The sequence below is a fragment of the Saccopteryx bilineata genome, chromosome 4 (genome assembly GCF_036850765.1).
Source record: "Saccopteryx bilineata isolate mSacBil1 chromosome 4, mSacBil1_pri_phased_curated, whole genome shotgun sequence".
In the NCBI taxonomy this organism is placed as follows: domain Eukaryota; kingdom Metazoa; phylum Chordata; class Mammalia; order Chiroptera; family Emballonuridae; genus Saccopteryx; species Saccopteryx bilineata.
The window spans coordinates 47,916,870-47,941,721 of NC_089493.1; the positions used below are offsets into that span (position 1 = coordinate 47,916,870).

General features: G+C 44.2%; 1 protein-coding gene across 2 annotated transcripts in view; it reads left to right on the top strand.

Moving 5' to 3' along the window:
* Positions 1-23,223: 23,223 nt before the first annotated feature.
* The window catches only part of NID2 (nidogen 2), a 62,783-nt gene continuing 61,154 nt past the window's right edge, over positions 23,224-24,852 (top strand). The window contains exons 1-2 of one of the 2 annotated variants that reach the window (XM_066272394.1): positions 23,224-23,560; positions 24,186-24,494. In XM_066272394.1, the coding sequence (XP_066128491.1) occupies positions 23,327-23,560; positions 24,186-24,494 (543 nt within the window). In that variant the 5' untranslated portion in view covers positions 23,224-23,326. The remainder of the gene's footprint in view (positions 23,561-24,185; positions 24,495-24,852) is intronic. The other variant, XM_066272395.1, reaches the window with a different exon arrangement.

The window sequence follows — 24,852 nt, forward strand, 5'->3', positions numbered from 1 at the left end:
GTAGTTTGGGGACCCCTGGAGTAGAGGATAAGGCAATGACCTGGAATGCTGAGCTTGCCGGTTTGATCCCCAGGCTTGCCTGGTTAAGGCACATAGAAGAACCAACCACAAGTTAATGATTCTCGCTCCTTCCCTTCCCCTACCCACTGCCTTTCCCTCTTTCTCTGTCCTCTTTTTAAAATCAATACATAAATGCTTCAAACCAATAGGATAGGCTAAACTCTGGATTCTTCTAGGAAGAGATGTAGATTTAGGAGAATGGGGTTTGTTCTGTTCATCCTTTTAGCTGTTGCACCTCCTTTATGCTGACTATATAGTAGGTGCTCACTTGACACTTGTTGAATGAAAAGAAGAGAGAAAATAACAGGGATATTTTTAAATGGTGAAGGGGATGTACCATTAGAGAGCAACTTGAAGATGGGGAGTCATGAGGAAGGGGGCATTGCTCTGAACTCCTGGCTGGGTCTATGATGTTCAGCAAATCTCATTATTATCTCTGAATCTCTAACAGGGAGATGACATTTTATTTACCTGCCTGAAGGTAAGGTGTAGGCCAGATAGGTGCCTTGAAGTACGGAGTCCTTGGGTTATGACAGTCTCGACATACGACAGTTCAAGTTTATGACGCTCACTCCCATAAAAACTTAAAAAATTTGATGTGTATTTCAGCTTACACTGTTAATGCCATACTTACAGACTACGTGGGCAAACTAGTTTGGTCTCACGTGGCAGAAGAATACACAGTAATGTGGCATATGAGTGAGGGAGCTGGCATCTCCCAGTGCGCTTACCTACGCCATTTTGGACTGTTAAAAGTGCGAGTGTTCTGTTCTGTTAGGCTAGGGTGTGTTTCAACTTACACCAAAATTTGGGTTATGTCACTGTCGTAGGAACGAAACTGCGTCATAACCCGAGGACCCTGGTACTCATTATTTCTGAGTATCAGTGATCATGAATCCTTCTCTGTAGAATGAGAGTATTGAGGCCTGACCTGTGGTGGCGCAGTGGATAAAGCATCGACCTGGAAATGCTGAGATAGCTGGTTCGAAACCCTGGGCTTGCCTGGTCAAGGCACATATGGGAGTTGATGCTTCCAGCTCCTCTCTCTTCTCTCTCTCTCTCTCTCCTCTCTCTCCCTCTCTGTCTCTCTCCTCTCTAAAAATGAATAAATAAAATAAAATTTAAAAATAAAATAAAATAAAAAGAATGAGAGTATTGAATGGCATACTCTTTGGTGCAGCTACTCATATAGTATGCTGTGGTTCAGAAGTTCTCCAGCAAAGACCTGGCGTAGTCTCAGTGTGAATGTTGGAGGAGGGCACAAACAGGGTTTTTAGTCACATTTAAGACCCGGCTAAGGTCGTATGAATCCAGCCAAGCCCAGCGCCTTGAGACTGCCAGTGGAAAAAGTCAAGGTCTGAAGAAACCCCGACAAAGTCAATAACACTTGGGAGACCTATGAAGCCAAACTCAGGGGGCCTAGCCTCTGCCCGGGGAGAAGTGAATCCAGAAGGAAGCTGGTGTTCATAGAAAATGCAAGGGGAGGGGTCTCACTGTATGGGAATTTGGTTCAAGTTTAGCTTGAAGAACTAGAATTCAGAAAATCAGTTCAGAGAAGGAGACTTGAAGTTGGAAGTCTTGGAGGTGAAAAGTTGCAGTCACTATGTGGACTGGGAAAATTGCACTTGGAAGGGGGTAGGAAAAAAATCTGCGCTCTAGACACACAGCCAATGAATAAGCTGTGCAAGCTCAGGGAAAGGATTCTACCTCTTGGGGTCCTCCCCGTGGAACAAAGTACAATTCAATGGTCCTGTTTGTCTTTCAGATTCCACGGTAGTGGGGCCGTGGTGGTTCAGCTCAAGGCGTGGTTGTGCCAGGGAATTTCTGTATAAGGTTCAAGAGGCAGTCGTTCATATAACATCTCGGTTTTACCCTGCTGGAGGGTGCCTAAGTGCATCGTGTGCTCCAGACAGTCCCTCCAGCAAAAGGAGGAGGCAGATGACAAGATAAAGAGGAAGTGATAGCACTTCCCTAGAATGTTGGAGGACCTGCAAAAAAACATCATTTCCACATTCTCCCTTCCTGAGCTTACGGGGTGCGGCTTCTGGGGCTCCACTCGTGCCCTTCAGTCACGTCTGCTCTCTTCTTTTCCTGCCCCACCCCTGCATGCCCTCGCAGCAGAGTGAAAAATGACTGAAGAGGCCCTGGCCGTGTAGCTCAGTTGGTTAGAGCATCATCCAATACACCAAGATTGTGGGTTTGATCCCCTGTCAGGGCACATACAAGAGTCAACCAATGAATGCATGGATAAGTAGAAAAATAAATTGACTTTCTTTTCTTGCTCTCTCTCTTCCTTTCTCCTTCTAAAATCAATCAATAATTTTTTTTTTTTAACTGACTGAATGGTTCTTCAACCAGCTGCCCAATTGGACTGCCGTGAGCCACTGCAGCAGGCGTCTGCCGAGGGCATCCATAGGAGGGTGACCAGCTACTTCCTCAGTGATGAAGAAACTGAGGGTGAGGCTTGGGAAGGGACCGGGAATCCCGCCCTGTGTTTGAGCCACTCCTGCAGCCTGGCAAGAAGGACCTTAGGGCCAAACCCTTAACCACATGCCTCCAAACTACAGATTTTAATATCTTGAATATTTCTTTCTCTGGGCTCTGTGCATTTGGATATTTGAAGCCTTTTATAAAATGCCAAGTTTTTAAGCCTTTTTTTTTTTTTTTAACAAAAGGTTGAAAGTCTAGGATAGTCTAAGGAGGAAGATTCTCTTGTTGGCATTGTATCAGATTATTTTCTCTGGGGGAGGCCTGCTGAGAAGGTGGGTGGGGTGGATTCATAAAGGTTGTAGCATGTTCTGGTTTGAGACCCAACATTGTTAAAAAATGCTCAGAGGAGACTCAGAGCACTTACATTTTTGGCTTTAAAACTGTCTTTGTTTAGATATTCATGTTTGTTTAAATATTTTCTCAAACAGAAACAATAAAAGAACTTAAATAGAATTTTTTTCCATGGAACAAATTTTTTCCTAACCCAGGCCGACAAGGTCACTCTAAAATCACACTGATGTTTAATATATAAGTATCATGAAAAATAAGTGAACAATATAGGACCCAGCTGAGCTTAAAAATACTCCAGACTCTTTACAATAATAGTAACAACCCCTTTCAGCCACTGTTTGAGGTTAGGTCCCAGGTCCTATTCTAAGTATTTCATATACCTCATCTCACTTAGTCAACAGTCTTTAAAATTGTTTGTTTGTTTTTAATCTTTTCTTTTTTTTTTTTTTTTTACAGAGACAGAGAGAGAGTCAGAGAGAGGGATAGACAGGGACAGACAGAAAGAGAGAGAGATGAGAAGCATCAATCATTAGTTTTTCTTTGTGGATTGTGACACCTTAGCTGTTCATTGATTGCTTTCTTATATGTGCCTTGACCGTGGGCCTTCAGCAGACCGAGTAACCCCTTGCTCGAGCCAGCGACCTTGGGTCCAAGCTGGTGAGCTTTTGCTCAAACCAGATGAGCCAGCGCTCAAGCTGGCGACCTTGGGGTCTCGAACCTGGGTCTTCAGCATCCCAGTCTGACACTCTATCCACAGTGCTACCACCTGGTCTGGCTAAAATTGTTTTTTTTTTTTTTAATTTATTGATTTTAGAGAGAGAGAGAGAAACATTGATTTGTTGTTCCACTTATTTATGCATTTATTGGTTAACTCTCATAGGTGTCCTGATCAGGGATAGAACTGTAACGTTGGCATATGGGTATGAAGCTCCAACCAACTGAGCTACCTGGTCAGGGTCAACAGCCTTTAAATGGTGTACTATTACCCCCATCTTAAAGGCAAGAAACCAAAGCCTCAGGGCTCAAGGAGCTTGCCTAGGGCACACTAGTAAGTGTCAGAGTTCCATTTTGGGTTTTTTTGTTTTTTTGTGTGTTTTTTTTTATTTATTCATTTTTAGAGAGGAGAGAGAGAGGGAGAGAGAGGTGAGAGAGACAGAGAGAGAGAAGGGGGAAGAGCTGGAAGCATCAACTCCCATATGTGCCTTGACCAGGCAAGCCCAGGGTTTTGAACCGGCGACCTCAGCATTTCCAGGTCGACGCTTTATCTACTGCGCCACCACAGGTCAGACCAGAGTTCCATTTTGTATCCACACCTAGATCTGTCTGACTTTAAAGCCCGATGTCTATCAGAGGTATGTTGGTGAATGTTCAACAACCAGTTCTCTGGTGGGGGAGAGGAAGACTGCTTTATATATAGAGTTTGCCAATTTCCCGTAGTATAAATAGTCTCACCGTGGCTGACTTCAAGCTACCAACTTGACCTCACTGAACACAGGGTTGAGAAGAAATACACAAAACCCAGTCTCGCTGGTATCAGCTGACTACAGCACACCATCGCTTAACTTGTATATCATGTTGTCATTAAATACATCCTGAGGCCTGGGGCAAACTTGTGTCACCCACCATTTAATATTATAAAAAGGTCCACAGTCTTTCTAGTCTTTTTATTCACGTACACTTAAAGCAGGGTTCCTTCTTGGCACACAGCCGCGGAGTCCTTGATCTGGCCAGGCACAGCCATAAAGGCTTCATGTGCGTTTGCTCGCCCCGTTTTCCCAACAGCCATTTTGAGGAGACCGCTGTTGTTTTCCTTATTTCACAGAGTGAGGAAAGAGAGGTTCAAAGAGTTTGTTGAAGGTCACACAGTTTACGAGTGAGTGAGGTGTGGCTAGGCTAAGACTAGACCCGAGTCTGGGAATCTTGTAAATGGCAACCTTTTCAGAAGGAACTGGGAAATAAATAAGGAGCTGGAGAGACATAATGTTAACCAAGTAAGATTGGACATAGATCAAGTTCTATCTATACAATGCCAAAAGAAGGGTATTTATTGGTCACTTATACTTGGATGATAAAAAAAACATCAGAATGATTAGCTGTGTTTTTAATTTTGTAAATATGGATAGTTGAGGGGAAACAACTGTGGTAGAGAAACGAATGTGGAGGAATCAAAGAGCCTGGCTTGAGTCCACCCTCACACAGGCAATGGATAGCTGCTTGATCTTGAATGTGTCCCTTGACCCTTCCTAGCTTTGATGATCTCACCTTCAAAGTGGTTGAATAGGCACTAACTGAGATCATTTAAGTCAGTGGTCCCCAACCTTTTTGGGGCCACGGACCGGTTTAATGTCAGAAAATATTTTCACGGACTGGCCTTCAGGGTGGAACGAATAAATGCACAAAATAAAATTATGTGACCAGCGTAAAAGCTGTGGTATTTTTAAATATAATTGTCGAACTTCGAGACAAGCGTTAAGAGTGAGTCTTAGACGGATGTAACAGAGGGAATCTGGTCATTTTTTAAAAATAAAACATCGTTCAGACTTAAATATAAATAAAACAGAAATAATGTAGTTATTTATTCTTTCTCTGCGGACCGGTACCAAATGGCCCACAGACCCATACTGGTCCGCAGCCTGGGGTTTGGGGACCACTGATTTAAGTGAATGATGTTTAGGACCCAAATGTTTATTTAATATTAAATTTGGCGGTTGAACAGACACAGCTGAACAAAAGGAACTTCTTTTTGTTCAGTCTTTTAGCTTTCAGGAAAAATGTTAAAGTTAAGAATTAGCACAGTTACTGTGAAATTTGGGACTGGATGATTTAAAAAAATGATACACATTTTTTCATCTTTAGTTCCATGAAACTAAAATGTTGCAAATTTATGGATGAATATTTGGAGTCACTCTTCTCCAGAAGGACTTGGTCCAATCATTTTATTTGGTTTCATAGACCTCCTGGTTCTAGCTGATTTTAAGGTTAGGATAGAAAACCACCTGAATCCAGATAGAGTGAACTGTGGCTCTAGGTCCTTGTTAGGGCTGTCTCTCTCGACTCACTCTGCACGGAAATGGTAGGTGTATCTAGCCACAAGCTTAGGAAAGTTTTCTTATGCATGCAAGTCCCAAACAGTATTAAGTTAAGGCTTGCTTACGGAATGAAATCCTCTACATTTTCCTTTGACCAGAAGGAATGTTGAGAAAGAAAGAAGTATGGCTGTTTCCCCATGAATGTGATAAAGTCTGAGACTTGCAAAAGAGCTTAAGTAGTACAACTTGTGTAAGAAGAATTCTTTGGGTGCAGTTAGTATAAACAAAGGGTCCTTGGCACGAACAGAGAACTAAGCAGCTGCAAGAGATTTGCTTAGAAAACCAAAAGATTAAATACTCATAAGAGAGAGAGAAAGAGAGAGAGGAAATACCCACTAAGTTCTCTGACGCTGCCTTTTCCTTTGCTAGTTTTATACAGCTTTCTAGGATGAAATATGCCGATCTGTGGCTAGAAATCTAAAAGAATTTTCTACTTAAGAATGACCATATCATCAGCATCTTCTCTACATCTCCCTGAATTTAAGCAACCATACAGGTTTAAAATTAAATCACAAGAAATAAATTATTTACATTCCCTTGTCAGGATATCCATTCCCTATGAGATCATCAATAAAAGGACACTGATAGTAATTTAACTCCCATGAGAATATTATGAGTTAGTGGGAATCATTGAGGCAGAAAGGAACTGCCTTGAAATGAAATAAAAGTACATACCAGAATCAGTTTGATTATTATGGAAAAACCCGGGTGATACATTGTAATAAATTTCTTTGTAGCCTTGCTATTCCTTGTGATACAGCAGCTACCCCTATGCCAAATTTCTTAACACATAAACATGAAATGAACTGGACTCTGTTTCATATTTTCCCATCATTCAACTGGGCGCCTTTTTTCTAAACTAGTCCTTATTGCGGCAACACAATCATTTCAAAGCTGGGAAATATGCAACATATAATTTCATCAGAGAGTCTGTACAACTTAAAATTTTTACTCAAATACTAGAAATACAATTGCTATTGTGTTGAAACATACAGAATTGTCAAAATGTGACTTTTTACCTAAAAGACAAAATTTCTGTTTTGTTAAAATATACATTACAGCAGATAATTGAATAGAGCATACAATTGAATACCATGACATAAAAAGCTATCCAAACTTATTGTTAAGTGATAAAAGCAAGTTTCCAAACAGTATTATAAAAGGCCACCATTTTTGCACTTGTTTAAATACTGCGTATATTACCATATACATGTGAACTATATGGAGAAATATATACTAAGCTGTTAACAGTAGTTATAACTAGGAAGTATGTTTTTTTTGAGAGAGAGAAAGAGGAAAGGAAAGGAGAGAGGAGAGAAAGAAGCATCAACTCATTGCTCCACTTTAGTTGTATGCCCATTGATTGCTTCTTATGTGCCTTGACTGAGGATCAAACTGAAGACCTTAAACTTGAGCCGCCGATCCCCAGGATTGAGCCAATGACCTTGGGTTTTGAACCAGTAACCTTAATGCTGTGGGTTGACACTTGATCCACTGAGCCACCACTGGCCAGGCAAAAGTTAAATTATTAAAGGTAACTTTTGTATTCAATATAACATTCTTGTAAACATTTTTATTTTTATAACAAGCATATATCTCATTTGAAATCAGATAAAAACAATTTTTAAAAATCTGTACATATAGATGGCAAATGAAAACATGCTGAACATCATTAATAATTAGAGAAATACAAATTAAAACCACAATAAGCTACCAAAACACATCTATCATAACAGCTTTAGGAAAAAACAGTGGCAACATCAAATGCTGGAGAGGATACAGAAAACCCAGATTATCATCATCATCATCATCATCATCATCATGACTGTTATTATTAAACCTAATCATTTATATATTGCTGGTAGGAAGGTAAAATGGTACAGCCACTGGGTAAAACGACTGAGCAGTTTCTCATTAAGTTAAACATACACTCAGCAAATGACCCAGCAATTCCACTCCTAGGACAAGAGAAAGAAAACTTATTTTCACACGGACACCTGTACATTAATGTTTATAGCTGTTTTGTTCATAATCATCAACATCTGGAAACAGCTCAATGTCCTTCAGCTGGTGAGTGGATACATACACTGTCATACACCCATGAAACAGAATCCTACTCAGCAGTGGAAGAAAAAACCCCCATGATGCATACAACAGAGATGAGGCTGAAATGCATTGTGCATGTGAAAGAAGTCTGACACATAACTGTAGGATTTGGTTTCTATGACATTCTGGAAAAGGCACAGCTCTAGGGTTGGAGAACAGATTAGTGGTATCCAGGGATTGGTGGTGGGGTTGAGGAAAGTGGGGGCAATGTTTTGGGGGGATGGAACTATTCTGTGTCTTGGTTATGGTGGTTGTTATACAACTCTAAGCATTTGTCAAAGCTCCTAGAACTATACACCAAAAAAAAAAAAGTGAATTTTACTGTATGTAAATTTAAAAATAACTTTAAAAAATAGTATTGGACATAGGTGGGACATAATAGTGAAACTAAGAGACATTGATAAGAGTGTGGTGGTTATGGGGGGGAGGGGGGAATGGGAGAGGGATAGAGGGTGACAGAGGACAATCTGACTTTGGGTGGTGGGTATGCAACATAATTGAATGACAAGATAACCTGGACTTGTTATCTTTGAATATATGTATCCTGATTTATTGATGTCACCCCATTAAAATAATAAAATTATTAAAAAAAATAGTATTGGATAAAAAATCTATTTAATGTTTTATTAAGATAAAATCTCTCCACAAGTCTTAATGCATCCTGTAACTTTTCTGGGTAGAATTAAGAAAAAGCAACTGGCCTGACCAGGCGGTGGCACAGTGGCTGGAGCCTCGAACTGGGATGCAGAGGACCCAGGTTCGAGTACCCGAAGTTGCTGGCTTGAGCGCGGACTCATCTAGCTTGAGCGTGGGCTCACCAGCTTGAGTGCAGGGTCACTGGCTTGAGCATGGGATCATAGACATGACCCCATGATCTCTGGCTTGAAGCCCAGGGTTGCTGGCTTGAAACCCTGGGTCACTGCCTTGAGTCCAAGGTCACTGGCTTGAGCAAGGGGTCATTCACTCTGCTGGAGCCCCCTAGTCAAGGCACATACAAGAAAGCAATCAATGAACAACTAAGGTGCTGCAACAAAGAATTGATGCTTCTCATCTCTCTCCCTTTCTGCTTGTCTGTCCCTCTCTCTGTCCCTGTCTCTCTTGCTAAAAAAAGAAAAAAAAGAAAAAAAAAGAAAAAGAAACTGCTTTTAAATTGACAAAGGTGGTTGCCAAGTATAAATCAACCGTGATATTTTTCCTACTGGAAGAGAGATTGGAGTTCAGAGCCAGAGCTCACAAACTCTCCATATAAATGCCAACTCTCCGAAGTGTAGATGAATGCTCGGTTACTTATGAGTGCACAATAAAGATTGTTGATGATGTCCATTAGGCTTTAACACCAGGCAGCTTCCCCCTCACCCTTGAGGCTTGCTTTTCCTTACCTATCAACTAAGCAGATGCCAAAGATTATTTGATCAGGCTTGTATTAAATTCCTATGCTCCTCTTCTTTTTATTAAAACTATGAGTAAATAAGGCCCTTGAGGGTCAGAGAAGCAAGGCTCTGTCTCTTCTGAGAGCCCTGTGGACCCTAATTGCATATACACCCTCTTGGGCTCCAAAATATAAATTGTACAACCTAGCTGGGCGGCATGAGGCTAATCGCTTTAGCAGCTAGCATGGTATTTGGCAAATGAAAGCGGTGTTTCCAATTATATTATTTTCTTTCAGTTTGCTTGTCTTATGGAGGGGCAATTTTTTTTACTTTAAAAATTTTTTTTTTATTATTTTATTTATTCATTTTAGAGAGGAGAGAGAGAGAGATAGAGAGAGAGAGAGAGAGAGAGAGAGAGAGGAGAGAGAGAGAGGAGAGAGAGACAGGGGGGAGGAGCTGGAAGCATCAACTCCCATATGTGCCTTGACCAGGCAAGCCCAGGGTTTCAAACCAGCCACCTCAGCATTTCCAGGTCGACGCTTTATCCACTGCGCCACCACAGCTCAGTGGAGGGGCAATTTTTAAAAGGAGAAGAAGGAGGATGATGGGGAGAAGGCCGAAGAGGAGGAGAAGGAGGAGAAAACAATAACACAACAAAATCTGGGGCCTGAGGCCAGAAGACTGGGTGTTTTTGGGTATGTCTATTTCCCAGCTCAGCTTAGAAATGAGGTCTCCCCTATTCACGTGGGCTACTAATGAGTCAGGCCTGACAAATTTGGGTTTGTAAATAGAAGAGGCTGAAACAGATTGTTCTGTGTAAATAAGTCTGTAAAGTGGCACCATAAGTAATAGTTATGATGTACCAGATGTCCTTAATGAAGTGACCACTTCACATAACAGCACACCCGAGGGTCTACACTAGGGAAGCTCCCCTAATTGCCTATCTATCATTTTCCTTCCCTTCTTGTAATAGAATACCTTCTCCCCCTGTCACAAAACAACACTGGGGAGCTAGCTTGATACTTATTTGATTCTGTCTGTTACTGTTTACTGTGACGGCCAGACGCTTCAAGTACAGGCTACAAGGTTTTTTCAACCCAAACTACCGTATTTCCCCATGTATAAGACGCGCCTTAATTTTGGGGCCCGAAATTTGCAAAGAAATGTATTAAATAAAGTTATTGAACTCAAGTTGTATTCATCATAAAATTCATACAACTCCTCATCACTGTCAAAACTCCCATCCATTAGCTTATCCTCATCTGTGTCTGATGACAAATTATGTCCTCAACAATGAGCACAGCCTGACCAGGTGGTGGCGCAGTGGATAGAGTGTCAGACTGGGATGCAGAGGACCCAGGTTTGAGACCCCAAATTTTTTTTTAATGTGCGTCTTATACATGGGGAAATACGGTATCACATTAATGCTGCCATATCTAAGTCAAGTGAACAGGGTCTATTCAGCCTGTCCTAGATACTTTGTGTTTGAAGAGATAATAGCCAGAAGGCTCAGGAGAGAGTGCATCACTAGTGCTTTGAACTGATCTGAGAGAGAGAGCTTCCTCTCATCGTCTGTTTATCTCTGCCATGACATGCAACAGAAGGGGCAGGAACTTTTGTTTCAATGATCCCGAGCCCAGGAACTGGGAGACTTGATTCTGGTGCTATGATGCTTGAATGTGTGACTGAATCTTTCTGAGGCAGGGTTGGTCACATTAAAGCCAGGGGATTACATTACAGAATTCCTCCGGCCCCTTCCAGTTCTTAAAGGCCACGAGTCTATGAAATAAGGGGGAAGAGTATATGAAAGCCAAATAGATTAAATCAGTAACAGAGCTCAAGTATACATAATGCTCAGGATTCTTCCTGAGTCATTAAACTCACCTGTTTATCAGTACGCTGCTCATTCAATATCCAGAATAAAAGTGAAAGAAGTGGCAAGGGGACATGGCACTGTTACAGGAGGACAATTTAGAAAGACTGTTTCTAAAGTTTTAGGGCATATAGCATAATGATGTTAAAGACTCAGGTTTTTGAGTTAGCCTGCCACGTTCGAATTTCAGCCTCACTGCCACGTTCGAATTTCAGCCTCACCACCTGGTACCTGTAAATCCTTAGCTAAATTTCTTCTCCAGACCTCAGTTCATCGGACGTTAAAAACCATAATAATATTATTTATCCCAGGGAGCTACTGCAAGGATTTAATGAAATAACGTATGCTTGTCTAGAGTATGAAACATTTGATAAATATTATATTTATATATTGCCATTCCTAGTGCGGCTGCTGCTACCGCTACATATAGTATAGCGAGAATGACGCACTCCAGACCTGCGTAGGACAGTGGACGGTGCTGGGGAGAAGGGACAGCTGTGGTGGAGTGACTAATGCACCAGATTGGCACCAAAGTCTAGGGTTTTAGCTCCAGATAACACCAAGATAAAGAGTTTTCCCACAAACAAACCCACGGTGTGAATCACATTAGGCACATACAGCCTCTTACTAGCTGGGCGACTTTGGGCATGTCACCCAACCTCTCTGAGTTTTGGTCTCCCCGCGAGGATACTAATGCTTATCTCCCAGAGATATTAGAATAAGCTGCATGAGATACTGCATGTGTAAGCATGCATTGGAAACCATAAACCCCTCTGCAAATGCAAGGATAGCTATGAACTAGTAAAATTATGAAGAAAACCTATGACAGTTTTTCTGAAATGAGATATTCATTCTCCTGACATGCTGAAATACTTTGCATTCCTCTTGTTGACTCAAGGGATATCTTCGCGAACAACCTAAAAGGTGCATGGGCTTTTTGTCCCCATTGCGATCCTGTCCCTTAGTTCTAATCAGTGTCTTCCTTCCCAGCTGCCATGGTCTGGCTTCTTATCCCACTTCTCTTTATTTACAGAGTTATTATTGGAAGCAGATGTAAGAATAATTCAAATGCTCAACTAGAATGCCAGGTGAAGGAAGAACTGGAGCAAGAAAGGAGCATAGTCAGGTGTTTTTAAAAACTTACTTTGCATCAGTTGAACTCAGATAGACTGGAACATATGGGCTGCAGTCAGGACAGATAGAGTGTTATTTAGTGACAAGGAAAGGTGGTAAGAGCTTGTACTTATGATGGTAAGGGAGATGGAAATAAACCCAAAGACTAAGAGATAAAGAAGTAAATCTTTCTAATGCTTTAATTTGTTCAATAGTTATTGAACACTTGCCATGTATTGCACTAGGGGCTGGGAGCACATATTAGTCAGACAAAATCTTCATCTGTGTATTTATGGTCTGTGGCATTTGTCCCATAATTGAATGTCAAATAGAGGTGACTGGGGTTTCCAGCTTGAGTGTCTGGGGAAATGGTGTCATTGAAGAGCAATGGGAGGCAGGAGGAGGTCTGCACAGGTGTGAAAAGTGACACATTAGTGTTCCTCACAATGACTTTGAGAACTGATATCTAATTTAAATGCTTTTCTGAAATAGAATGAGCTCTGGGTGTAACTTTTGGGCTTTGTGGCTGGCACCATGTGATCTGTGTCAAGTTGTGCAGTTTCTCAGTGTTTAATTAATGACACAACCAGGTTGAACTGGAGACATTTTTTCCTGGCCCCAAACATTAAGAGGCATTTTTCTTGTAACCTTTTTTCAGAAAACACATTAAAATAAACAATATCTTTGAATATAGTTTTATGGAAAGATACTGAAATGTGTATCAAGTTGATTTATTTCATAAAGACCTCGTATAAAAGTTGAAAGCACCTGACCTGTGGTGGCACAGTGGATAAATTACTGACGGGGAATGCTGGGGTTGTTGGTTCGAAACCCCAGGGTTATCTGGTCAAGGCACATGTGGGAGTTGATGCTTCCTGCTCCTCCCCCCTTCTCTCTCTCTCTTTCTTCTCTCTGAAATGAATAAATAAAATCTTAAAAAAAAAATAAAGTTGAAAGCAGGCCTGGCCAGGTGACTCAGTGGATAAAGCAGTGGCCCGGCACACCAATGGTCATGGGTTCGAGCCCTGGAGAAGCAATCAATGAGTACACAACTAAATGGAACAATTAAGCGGAACAACAAGTTGATGCTTTTCTCTCTCTCTCTTTCTCTTCCCCCACCCTTAAACCAATGAGAAAAAAGTGTTTTTTTTTTAAGTTGAAAGTATAAGATTAAATTTTAATTCAGTCAGGGTAATTTTTTGAAGGCAGGATAAAATAATCCAAGTACACGTATTTCTGATGATATAACAATATAGGGATGGCATGTAGAGAATATATCCTGTAGGCTGTGTTTGGGAAACTATTGCCTAGGGCTAGATTTTGATTAATTTCTGATTAACTTCTCTGCCTGGTACCTGACACAGTGACATTCAGTGTGGCTCACCGAGGAAAGCTCGCAGGCCATAGGTGCACACTGACAGAGCTGACATGCTACTGGGAAATTTAGAAGCTTTACTTTTTATTCTTTCCCAGGCCAGCGATCATTCCACTTCCCTGTAGAAGTGGGCCACAGAGATGGGAAGATCATTTTTTGCCCCCAAAGTATATTAATTCTCCTCAGACTTTTAAAGGATTTGTTAAAACCTTACTGCTTTGTACCATAAGCTCTAGAAGAGACCATTGTATTTTGAAAAAAATATTCAGAGCAGATTCAAATAATTGGTCACCTATAAACGGACTTTTCTTACGTGAGAGTGGCGAAATAGCATAAGCTATCATATATTGAAGGTGTCAGTAGAACAGTGGCTTTTAACCCTGTCTATATTTTGAATCATCTTGAGAACTTTAAAATATACTGATTCCTGAGTCTGACCCCCAAGGGTTCTGGGTATGTTCTGGGTGTGTGTGTGTGTGTGAGAGAGAGAGAGAGAGAGAGAGTGTGTGTGTGTGTGTGTGTGTGTGTGTGTGAGAGAGAGAGAGAGAGAGAGAGAGAGACAGAGAGAGAGAGACAGAGAGACAGGAAGAGAGAGAGATGAGAAGCATCAATTCTTCATTGTGGCTTATTAGTCTCCTTAGTTGTTCATTGATTGCTTTCTCATATGTGCCTTGACCGGGGAGCTACTGCAGAGCCAGTGACCCCTTGCTCAAGCCAGCGACCTTGGGAATCAAGCCAGTGATCTTTGAGCTCATGCCAGTGACCATGGGGTCATGTCTATGATACCACGCTCAAACCAGCAACGCCGCACTCAAGGTGGTGAGCCTGTGCTCAAGCTGGAGACCTCAGGGTTTTGAACCTGGGTCCTCTGTGTGCCAGTCTGATGCTTTATCCACTGCACCACTGCCTGGTCAGGCCCAAGGGTTCTGTTTTAATTTGTCTTTGAGAGTTTAGAATTTTCCCAGGGGATTTTGATGGGAAGCAGTTATTGAGGATCCTGGCTGCAGAGCACCCAATCTGGAGTAAGGCCACATCCCAGAGGTCCTTGTCAACATAAGCTAGCTGAAAAATTAAAGTCCAAAGAAGCTGACTGACCTACTAGAGATACTTGTTTACTATAACCACATGCTAACGTGGTCCTTTCACTGGCCATCCTTGCCATCACCTGTGCCAGGGCTTTTCCAGAGATCGTTTCTGAGGTCTGTTCCAGCCTTTTGCTAATAAAGCCATGCCATCAATGTGGAGCAGGGGGCTCCTTTTCCTCTTTACCTTGGCCATGGAAATGCACTCTAGCCAATTCACATAGTGTCTTTATCAGGTTATATGTCCTTGGTAAGAAAAATAGTGGGGAGGGGCAGCCATGATACATAGACCAATAGCCCACTTTACATCATTCAGAATTTGAGAGCTTGTTCTTACCCATGCTAATCTTGGCAGTAATATTCCAATACGAAGAAACATGAGTAGTGTCTGCTATGGGCATTCCACTGTTTAAGGATATATATATATATATATATATATATATATATATATATATATATTAGCAAGAGAGAGGGACAGAAAGGGACAGATAGACAGGAAGGGAGAGAGATGAGAAGCATCAACTCATCATTGCGGCACCTTAGTTGGTCATTGATTGCTTTCTCAAAGGTGCCTTGACTGGGGAACTCCAGCCAAGCCAGTAACTCTTTGCTCAAGCCAATGACCTTGGGCTTCAAGCTAGTGACCGTGGGGTCATGTCTATAATGCCACATTCAAACCAGCAACCCTGTGCTCAAGCTGGTGAACCTGCGCTCAAGCCGGCAACCTCAGGGTTTCGAACATGGGTCTTCAGCATCCATCCACTGTGCCACCACCAGTCAGGCAAAGATCTATCAATATATCAATGGGACCAAAGACTGAGGAGATTTTGTAGGCTTCACAGTTCTGTCTTTTCTTCATTTATTTGTTGTTGTTTTTGTTGTTATTTCTGATGTTCACATTTGGAGGATTTCTGGATCATTTTGGAGCTCATATCATTCCAGATGGCTTATGGACCAGGTTTCTATCAACAAATGCATGAAGCATAACTTTTTTTGATGTGCATCAGATCCTAGTTTAGCTACTAATAGCTGTTGTAGCCTGAGCATGTCAGTTAAATTCTCAGAATTTTATTTTCCTTACCTTGTAGTGTTGTTGCAGGGATTATGAATAATATGTTACTGTGTCTACTGCATAATAAGTGCTCAAAAAAATAGCTATTACTATCCCCAAATCTAGATTGCAAACTCCTTAAGGGCCATGTTTTCTTTACCAAGTTTAGATGTCTATAATTCTCAAGCATATATGAGGTGGTGCTCAAAAAAGATAACATAATTCCAACTTTATAAATGACAGAAATATTAGAACTAATTGTGTTTATCAGGCTTGCCAAATTAGAGGTACAGTTTACAACCATGTTACTGGCAATATAACTGGTCCTCCAGAGAATCAGATCCATAGTCTTGGGAAGTTAAAGCTCGGGTCCTAACATCAGATTGCCTGAATTTTTGATCGAGTTACTTTATCCTGCTCAGCTAAGTTTTTTTATCTACAGCCTGGGCATGTTCAATAGATTAATGAATTAATACATATACAGCTCTTAACTAGAACTTGGTACATTACAAAGGTTTAATAAACGCTTGTGGTGATTATTTTTGGCTTCATTAGCTTTGTTCTGATTTATGCACTAACTTCTAGAGGAAGCAGCAGTGGTCAGCATGTTACATGCAAGAGAAACAAGGTGACTTAATTTGGTTAGAAGAACAGGATGTCTAGGAAAGAAGTACAGATGAAGCCAAGGACAACAGCCTCTGGAAACACAGCCACAGCCACTACCCAATGGAGACAGCACACACTGAGGTCACTCTTGGGCAGTCACTCAATTCAATAGAAGTTGACCAGCCTTTATTTATTCAACATTGTGTTAGATAGCTGTGGGAGCCCTAAAGGAAGTGAAAAGTAGAACCTTTGAGGAACTTGGAGTCTGGGCAGGGAGAGAAGTCTTTGTGAAGATGACAGAGACTGATGTTATATAATTAAGTGCTATCTTGGTAGCTCAGCATGTGCTTGCTGTAGTACTTAGAAGAGGAGAGAGAGCAATACTGGCCTGTCAACCCTGTCTACACCATTCTTTCTAGAGGAAAATAATGCCATTAGTAATAACTCCTTCAAATATAATCAACAGTGAAGGTATCTTATCTACCAACATAAAAGCCACACTTTTTTTTTTGTATTTTTCTGAAGTAAGAAGCAAGGCGGCAGAGAGACCAACTCCCGCATATGCCTGACCAAGATCCACCCAGCATGTCCACTAGGGAGCGATGCTCTGCCCATGTAGGATGTCACTCCATTATGGGCAGAGCCATTCCAGTGCCTGAGGCAGAGGCCATGGAGCCATCCTCAGTGCCCAGGCCAACTTTGCTCCAATGGAGCCTTGGCTGTGGGAGGGGAAGAGAGAGATAGAGAGAAAGGAGAGGGGGAGGATGGAGAAGCAGATGGGCGCTTCTCCTGTGTGCCCTGGCTGGGAATCGAACCTGGGACTTCCACATGCCAGGCTGACACTCTATCACTGAGCCAACCAGCCAGGGAAAAAGCCACACTCTTTAATTTCTCATTTTCCAGAAACAATCCAGAATATATCACATATGTGAAGAGTCAGGAAGCAGATTATTTAGGAAAAAGTACAGGAGTTATGAAAGCTTTCTTTACAACACTTTCCCCAATTCAAATCAACAATGGTTTATTAGACAGCCCAGAAGGTTGTACCAGGTACTGTGTTAGACCCATGTAATTTAGAATGAAAAAGATATGCTTCTGCCCTCAAGGGTTGGTTCACATTCTCAAGGTCATGTGGGACTATCAGGGGCTGTCTCTTACCGTGCTTGGGCTTGCAGTAGAAATAGCCTAAAACAGAGATCCTGGGGAGATAAGAGTGCATAAGAAAAATGAAGACCAAAGGGTGCCATTACAGGAAAACTAGCCCGAGGCCTGTTAACCAGGTGAAGGGACATACAGAAATAGGCCATTCCATGTGTTTGGTGAGGAGCTAAGATGAGGGTGTGCCCAGCTGTGCCGGCAGCACAGCTGTTGAGGTGGTACAGTTCTCTGGCAGAGCTTGGGGTGGCTGCCACTGTGCTGTGCCATCTGAAATGAGCGCTGCAGAGAATGAGAGATCATCAGGCATGGGCCAGGCTGTTCCAGGCAAGGAACAGCAGAAACAGAGGAACACTGGAGTCAAGCTACTGTGTGGATGGCGAACTACAAACAGTTCAGTACTGCTAAAGGTGTGAGTAGGACAGGATCGGAGATGACAGGTGGAGGTCAACCAAGAAGACCTTTGTAGCCCTACTGGACAGCTTAAATTTCACCCTAAAGGCGAGGGAGATCCACCAAAGAGTCTTAGGAACAAGTGATGGCAAGGTTTGTGGTTTAGACACATGTAGAGAAAAGACTTAGCAAAGTATTAGTTAAGACTGAGTACTGCTACATGGAACAGTGGCTTAAGCCAACTGGAAGTTTTCTCACAAAACAGGAAGTCTGGATGTAGGCAGTTACTCACTGGCTCAGACATGCGTGCATCTTTGCTCATCCCTTTCTGTCTTTTTGCTTTGCTGTGCTTTTGTCCTCACAGTTGTCACGTCATGTTCAGAAGTTGGCTGTCTGAACTTAAAGCATCATATCCATATTGAAAGCAGCAAGGATGGTGAACTATTCCCTTTAATCACCAGTGTAAGAAGCTTCCCAGGGCCCTGACCGGTTGGCTCAGCGGTGGAGCGTCGGCCTGGCGTGCAGGAGTCCCAGGTTTGATTCCCGGCCAGGGCACACAGGAGAAACGCCCATCTGCTTCTCCACCCCTCCCCCTCTCCTTCCTCTCTGTCTCTCTCTTTCCCTCCCGCAGCCGAGGCTCCATTGGAGCAAAGTTGGCCCCGGGCGCTGAGGATGGCTCTGTGGCCTCTGCCTCAGGCGCTGGAATGGCTCTGGATGCAACAAAGCGATGCCCCAGAGGGGCAGAACATCGCCCCCTGGTGGGCATGCTGGGTGGATCCCGGTTGGGCGCATGTGGGAGTCTGTCTGACTGCCTCCCCGTTTCCAGCTTCGGAAAAATGAAAAAAAAAAAAGAAGCTTCCCCGAAACCATCAGCCTTTCAGCAGGCTGCTGATGGTTAGGTCAGGACTATACTAGAGGGCCTCCTCTAGCTGCAAGAGAAGCTAAGAAAGCAATCCTCTTCTTACTTCTAGAGTAGATTTCAGTGGGGAAGAAGGAGGTTGGGAATAAATGTTGGCTAGGTTAGCTTCTTAATAAAGAAGTAGATATTGTTGCCATGAACAGAAACTAAAACCTCATAAACTCTGAGTGGTGCGTGTGGTTCTCCTAGATGTGGATTTGAGGTGTCATTCCAAGGGGATATTCAGCACGGAGTTGGATATAAATTAAAAAGTCAAGTGAAGGCTTAGGGCTTGGGATATATTTGGAGGTGATTAGAATGTAGGTGGGATATAGGGGGGAATGCCCTACATTCTAATGACTCCCAAATATATCCCAAGCACTATTCAGAATTTCTGAGGAGTGCATGGCTTTTCATCCTCCTAACATAATTTCAGTTTTGCCCAAGTTTGTGGGAACATGCTAATTTACACAACTATTTTTTTCTACATGCTCACACACCCACCCTGGAATTTAAAGGATAGTAAAGTTATGCAAAGAATCACTGTGTGAAACAAAAACCAGAACTTTTTCTGCCAAGCCTACCTCCAATGCAAACATGTGCACGCACCAGTCAGTGCTATACCTGGAACCGGCTCTTAACCACCCACATGTATTTGCCACACCGTGGAGCAAATGCAGAGAATGTTTTCATTCTCTTGATTAAAATAACAGGAACTATCATCACACTGGAAGGCTTAGTATTTGTTGCAGAAATATAACCATACAAAAAATACAACTGCGGAGACTCTTGCTGAGGTCTACTGGCAAAGTGTCTGGTGCCATCCCCGGCTTGGGATAAAAATCCTGCACCTAAATAACCTTACCTTTCAAGCAATGCTCAGCTCTACTGTGAAGACCCGGTCCAAGAGGACTACTGAAGAAGTTCTCTATAACCTTTAGTCCGAAAGGGGCCTCTGCCTCTTTAGCCAGTCTGGCTGGTCATGGAAATTCTACTCTGGAACTGTGGATACAAGAGAAGTATTTCTTCAGTATTTACTTTGACCAGTGAAATAGCTATGACAAATTTTTTCTTTTCCCCAAGACACAAAGTGACATTTTAAAGGAGAAACCACTCTTTTAGTGCCATAGACTCTTTTTTAAAAATATTAAAATAAGAGCTCAAAGGAATGCCTGCTCAAGCACAGCTGTCCAAAGCCTCATATTTCAAGAAGAATGCAGCCATTTTATGCAGACAGGGAGCCAGGACTGTTCATTTCAGCCTCTTCCCTGTTGGATCTACTTTGTACTCAGCATCAGATTCAAAACTAGGAACATTTTGGTTCACGGGCCCTTTTTTTCCCCGTTTTGCTGCTAAATCCATGCTACCTTGCAGCATTGCTACCCCCCACCTCCACCCCAATATTTATACTTTTTTCCTGAATCATGAGCTCCTTAAGGTTAGGGGTCATAGTTTGTATTCGGTCAGTTCTTGCAGAGCTATGTCTGTCATGGTAAACCTGCAGGAAATAGTTGTTAAATGAATGAATGAAAGAAAGGAGAGCTGTGGTAGGTGAGTTGCTAGGCAGCCTGGTAAAGAGGATTAGAAAAATCAGGTCAGGTTAGCAGGAAAGGTGGTGCAGGGGAAAGAATGTTTTCCTGAGCCAGCAGACATGGATCCTAGCCTCTGGCTGGCTTGCTTACCTTCACGCATTCAACAAACATTTCTTTAAGCTTCTTCCAAGGAGCCAGGCAGGCATTGCGGCAGACCATGAATAAGACAAGGTCCCTGTGTGGTGTTGGTGGTAAGAAACATGCGTAACAATAAGGAATTATAGAGATATGTGTGATACGATCTGGCCAGCACAAAGCACATGGAATAAGGATAAGGGGCTTCTAAGTCAGACTGTGCTTTCCAGAAGAGTATCCTGAACGAGAAGGATTTTGATTAATGTCTTAAAGGATGAGTGAATGTTGACTAAATGAGATTGATTGGGAAAAGCATCCTAAGTAGAGGGACTAGCATGGAAGAATGTTCCAAACCATAAAATAGGAGGTTGTAATTGAGAACTGAAGTCTCAGCTGAAAGACTGGCTATGGTTAGAGCTGAAGTTAGATAGGTGGGCTGGAGTTACATTTCAAAGGGCCATGTGGCAATCTGATCTAGTGCTTTAGAGCAAAGGTTTAGAAATCAAACAGAACCGAGTTCAAATCTCAGCTCTGTTACTTACCAGTCATGTAACAACTGACTTTTTTTTACCCTTCTAAGTCTTAGTTACCTTAGCATAATATCTAGATGTATCACTTATCTATCACTGTGTAACAAATTATCCTAAACCATATACCTTGAAACAATACACATTTATTAAATTCTCAGTTTTGGTGGGTCTGAAATCTGGCCCCTGCTTATCAGGGTCCTCTGCTTTAGGGTCTCTCATAGGCTGCAAGCTAAGTGTCAGACAGAGGCTAAGGTATCATCTCAAGACATGATTGGGGAAGGATCCGCTGTCAAGTTCCCTTATATGTTTATTGGCAGAATTCAGTGCCTTGCTTAATGTTGTTGGCTATATGCTGCTGCGGTTCCTTGCCATGTTGACCTTCCCAGCATAACAGTTTCCTTCATCAAGGCCAATGAGAAAGAGTCTGCTATTAAGACAGCTGTAGCCTAATCACTGAAGTGACCTCTCATCACTCTGTCTACTTTGTATGGGTTAGAAGTCACTAAGCAAGCCCACACCCCAGGGGAGAGGCTTACACAAGGATATGAACACCAGGAATGGGGATCTTTGGAGGCCATCTTAGGGTCTACCTGACCCACTAGCCTATAGCTTCTCACCACTAAATAAATGTTAGCTATTTTTATTATGTTCAGTTGAGAGTTGGAAAAGCTAGAGAACTAGTGAAGGATTTCATATTGAGGCATAACTTTAGGTGACCTTGAGCAAGTCAAGTTCCCTCATATCATTGAGCCTTCATTTCCTGAATACACTAAAAAAAAAAACTAGCCCCCAAAGAAATGAGAACATTTATATGCAAGCACAGATACATTTTGTAACATCAAATATACAACTTTCCATAGTCTGTGGAAGCAAACTGCTTTGGGCCAGTTTTCCATTTTGTGTTGATTCTGTGACTCTCACAGTCTGATATCCTCAAAGTTTTTAGGGCTTGGCCCTGTGGGCCCAAGAAGATTTGTACAACTGGAATAAACATCCACAAAAAGATATCTATCTTTTGAGCATCCCTTAAGGCAATTCCAAAGGTTTGCTTTTTACCTTCTTTTTACATACTTTCTGCTCCCAAGGACCCCATTGGGAACCGGACAGAGAAAACAGACTATCTGGGAAATTTCAATCTCTTGATAATAAAAATGGTAATAAAATCTTGTCCGGCTCCTGATGCAGAGGGAACGTTTATGGTGTATGGGGTTCCCCCACACCCTCGCAGCTGGTTTGTGCGGGGTTCCAATCTCGCGGAGCCTCTTTGGCCCCAACTCTGTCTGCGGGTGAAAGCAGCACCGACAGGCAGCGGGTGGGGAAACCCAGGGTCCCCTCTCCCCCCCCACCCCGCCCTCTTCACCCTTGCTGCTTGGTGCGCAAACGGGATGCCTCATCCCACGCCCCAAACGGAGCCGATCAGACACAGTCGCTTTTCATGTTCTTCCCGGGTGCGGTTATCCCCGGGGAAGGTAAACAGCGCTCTTGACCCGGACGGAACTTAGGAGTCAGTCCCCCCCTGGCTTCATACAAAGACGCGCTTCTCGACAGGGCGTCTCTGGGTGGAGCAAAGCGGTCAAGGAGGGTGCGACTGTGACAAATCCCCTTTGCTTCTCGGCCCGAGGAACTAGCCTCGGGTACAGGGGGCGCCTGGGACCCCAGCACACATCCTCGCCCTGCCAGCAGGGTGGGGGAGGGCACACGCCACCGTGGGGTCCTCCCTTCGCCCTGGGGTCATCTCCTGCAGCGCCGCTGCCTTCGGACCTCGCGCACCCTTGGGTCCCGGGGGCGGGGCTCTTGGGGACCGCGGCGCAGACCGGACGGGAGGGAGGGAGCGCCCCCGGGAGGCCTCGGGGAGCGGAGGCGGCGGAGAAGGAGCAAATCCGGGCAGCCCCGGCCGGGGGCTTTTACCTCGCCCGGGGTAAAAGCGGGGCCGCTTCCGCGACCCCTGCCTTAGAAAACTTTTAACGAGAACCAGATGTGGTGGCTGCTGTCGAACTTTCTCAGAGCCGGGGATTGGTCCCCCATGTGGGGCCGCAGCCAGTCAGCGCGCGGGGAGGGCGGGGAGGTCCGCCCCGCCCGCACCCGCGGGGATTCAGGTCGGAGGGCCGCGCCGCGCCGCTAGTGGGCTGGCTGGCGGGACGCGCTGCGCGGCAGGGCAGCCCCGGGGCCGAGCGAGCATGCCGGGGGAACGCGCGGCCGGGCTGCGGGCGCGGTGGGCGCCACCGCCGCGGCTGCTGCTGCTGCCGTTGCTGCTGCTGTCCCGGGCCGCGGCGCTGCACCCGGGCGACCTCTTCCCCTACGGGCAGTTGCGGGGGGACCAGCTTCTGAAGGAAGGGGACGACGAAAGCTCAGCCGCAGTGAAGCTGGCGCGTCCCCTGCGCTTCTACGAAGCCCTGTTCAGCTACCTCTACGTAAGTTGGGCCACCTCTGGGCACGGGACTGGGCAGATTTCTCGCAGCTTCTTCCTAGGGTTTCATGTAGCGTGGATCTCACCGAACCCCGGTCTTCTGAGGGGAGGAAATAGTGCGCACGCTTTGCTGTCCCAGAGCGCCCCTGGGGTGAGACCTGGCTTTGCAGTGATGTTGCTGCTGCACTAACCGCTTTTCCTTACCTCGAATGAAAGGGCAAGGGCTGTTTGCGGCTACATATGCATCCTGGGCAGAAAAGATGGTGTTGCTAGGGCAGCCAGTTAGGGCCGTGAGAAGGCAGTGCACGTCTGCAGAGCTGGGGTGCTACCTCCTCGGACCTGGAGGTACCCAGGGTGGTGCGGGTAGTGAGAAAAATATGCGAACGAGTTTTAGGGCAGCTGGACCTATTGCGTTGCGCTGTAGGGTAGGAGTGGGCGGCTGAGGTTGCGCTGGTTGCCCTGAACCGGGAGTCAACCTCCCAGGCTATTCTGAAGGAGAAGCTTCACGCCTGGGGCGGTTCCCTTCCCTCCAGGAGGGGCAGGATGGGCGCGCTAGTCTGAACTTGTGGTAGCTGCCCTTGGGCTTGCAGAGTAAGCGACCGTCACTTTTTGTCCCCCTCCTCTTCCAGGTTGGCACCAATGGCATCATCTCCACCCAGGACTTCCCTAGGGAGACTCAGTATGTGGACGACGGTTTTCCCACGGACTTCCCGGCCATTGCTCCCTTTCTGGCCGACATCGACACGAGCCAGCACAGGGGCCGGATCCTGTACCGCGAGGACATGTCTCTGGAGGTGCTGGGTCTGGCCGCCAGCTATGTGCGCGCAGGCTTCCCGCGCACCGCCGCGGACTTCACCCCCACCCACACCTTCTTGGCCACCTGGGAACAGGTGGGAGCCTACCAGGAGGCCAGGCTCGGGATCCCGCCTTCGGGAGATGTAAGTGACAAGGGATGCTTGGCTGCTGAGCCAGTTGAAGGACAGGCTTGAATTTTGGGCTGGAACCCAGGACTGGCTTAGGGTTTTTTTTGTTTTTTGTTGTTTTTTTTTTCTGAGTCTGCTCTTGGGCTGCACCTGATGTATCGTTTGGTGGCACCAGGACTCAAGTGGCTTAGAAGTCTTCAGGCTTCCACTGAGGATCTGAGAGGTAGTCCCTTCCAGCAAGGAAAAGTGATTGGGGGATGAGGGCCTAGTGCAGATGGGAAGGCCCTCAGAACACAAGAGTGTTTACTGTTTGGTTGTTTATTTTTAGAATCACCTCTGAATATACAAGAATTACTTCTAATTATATGTTCAT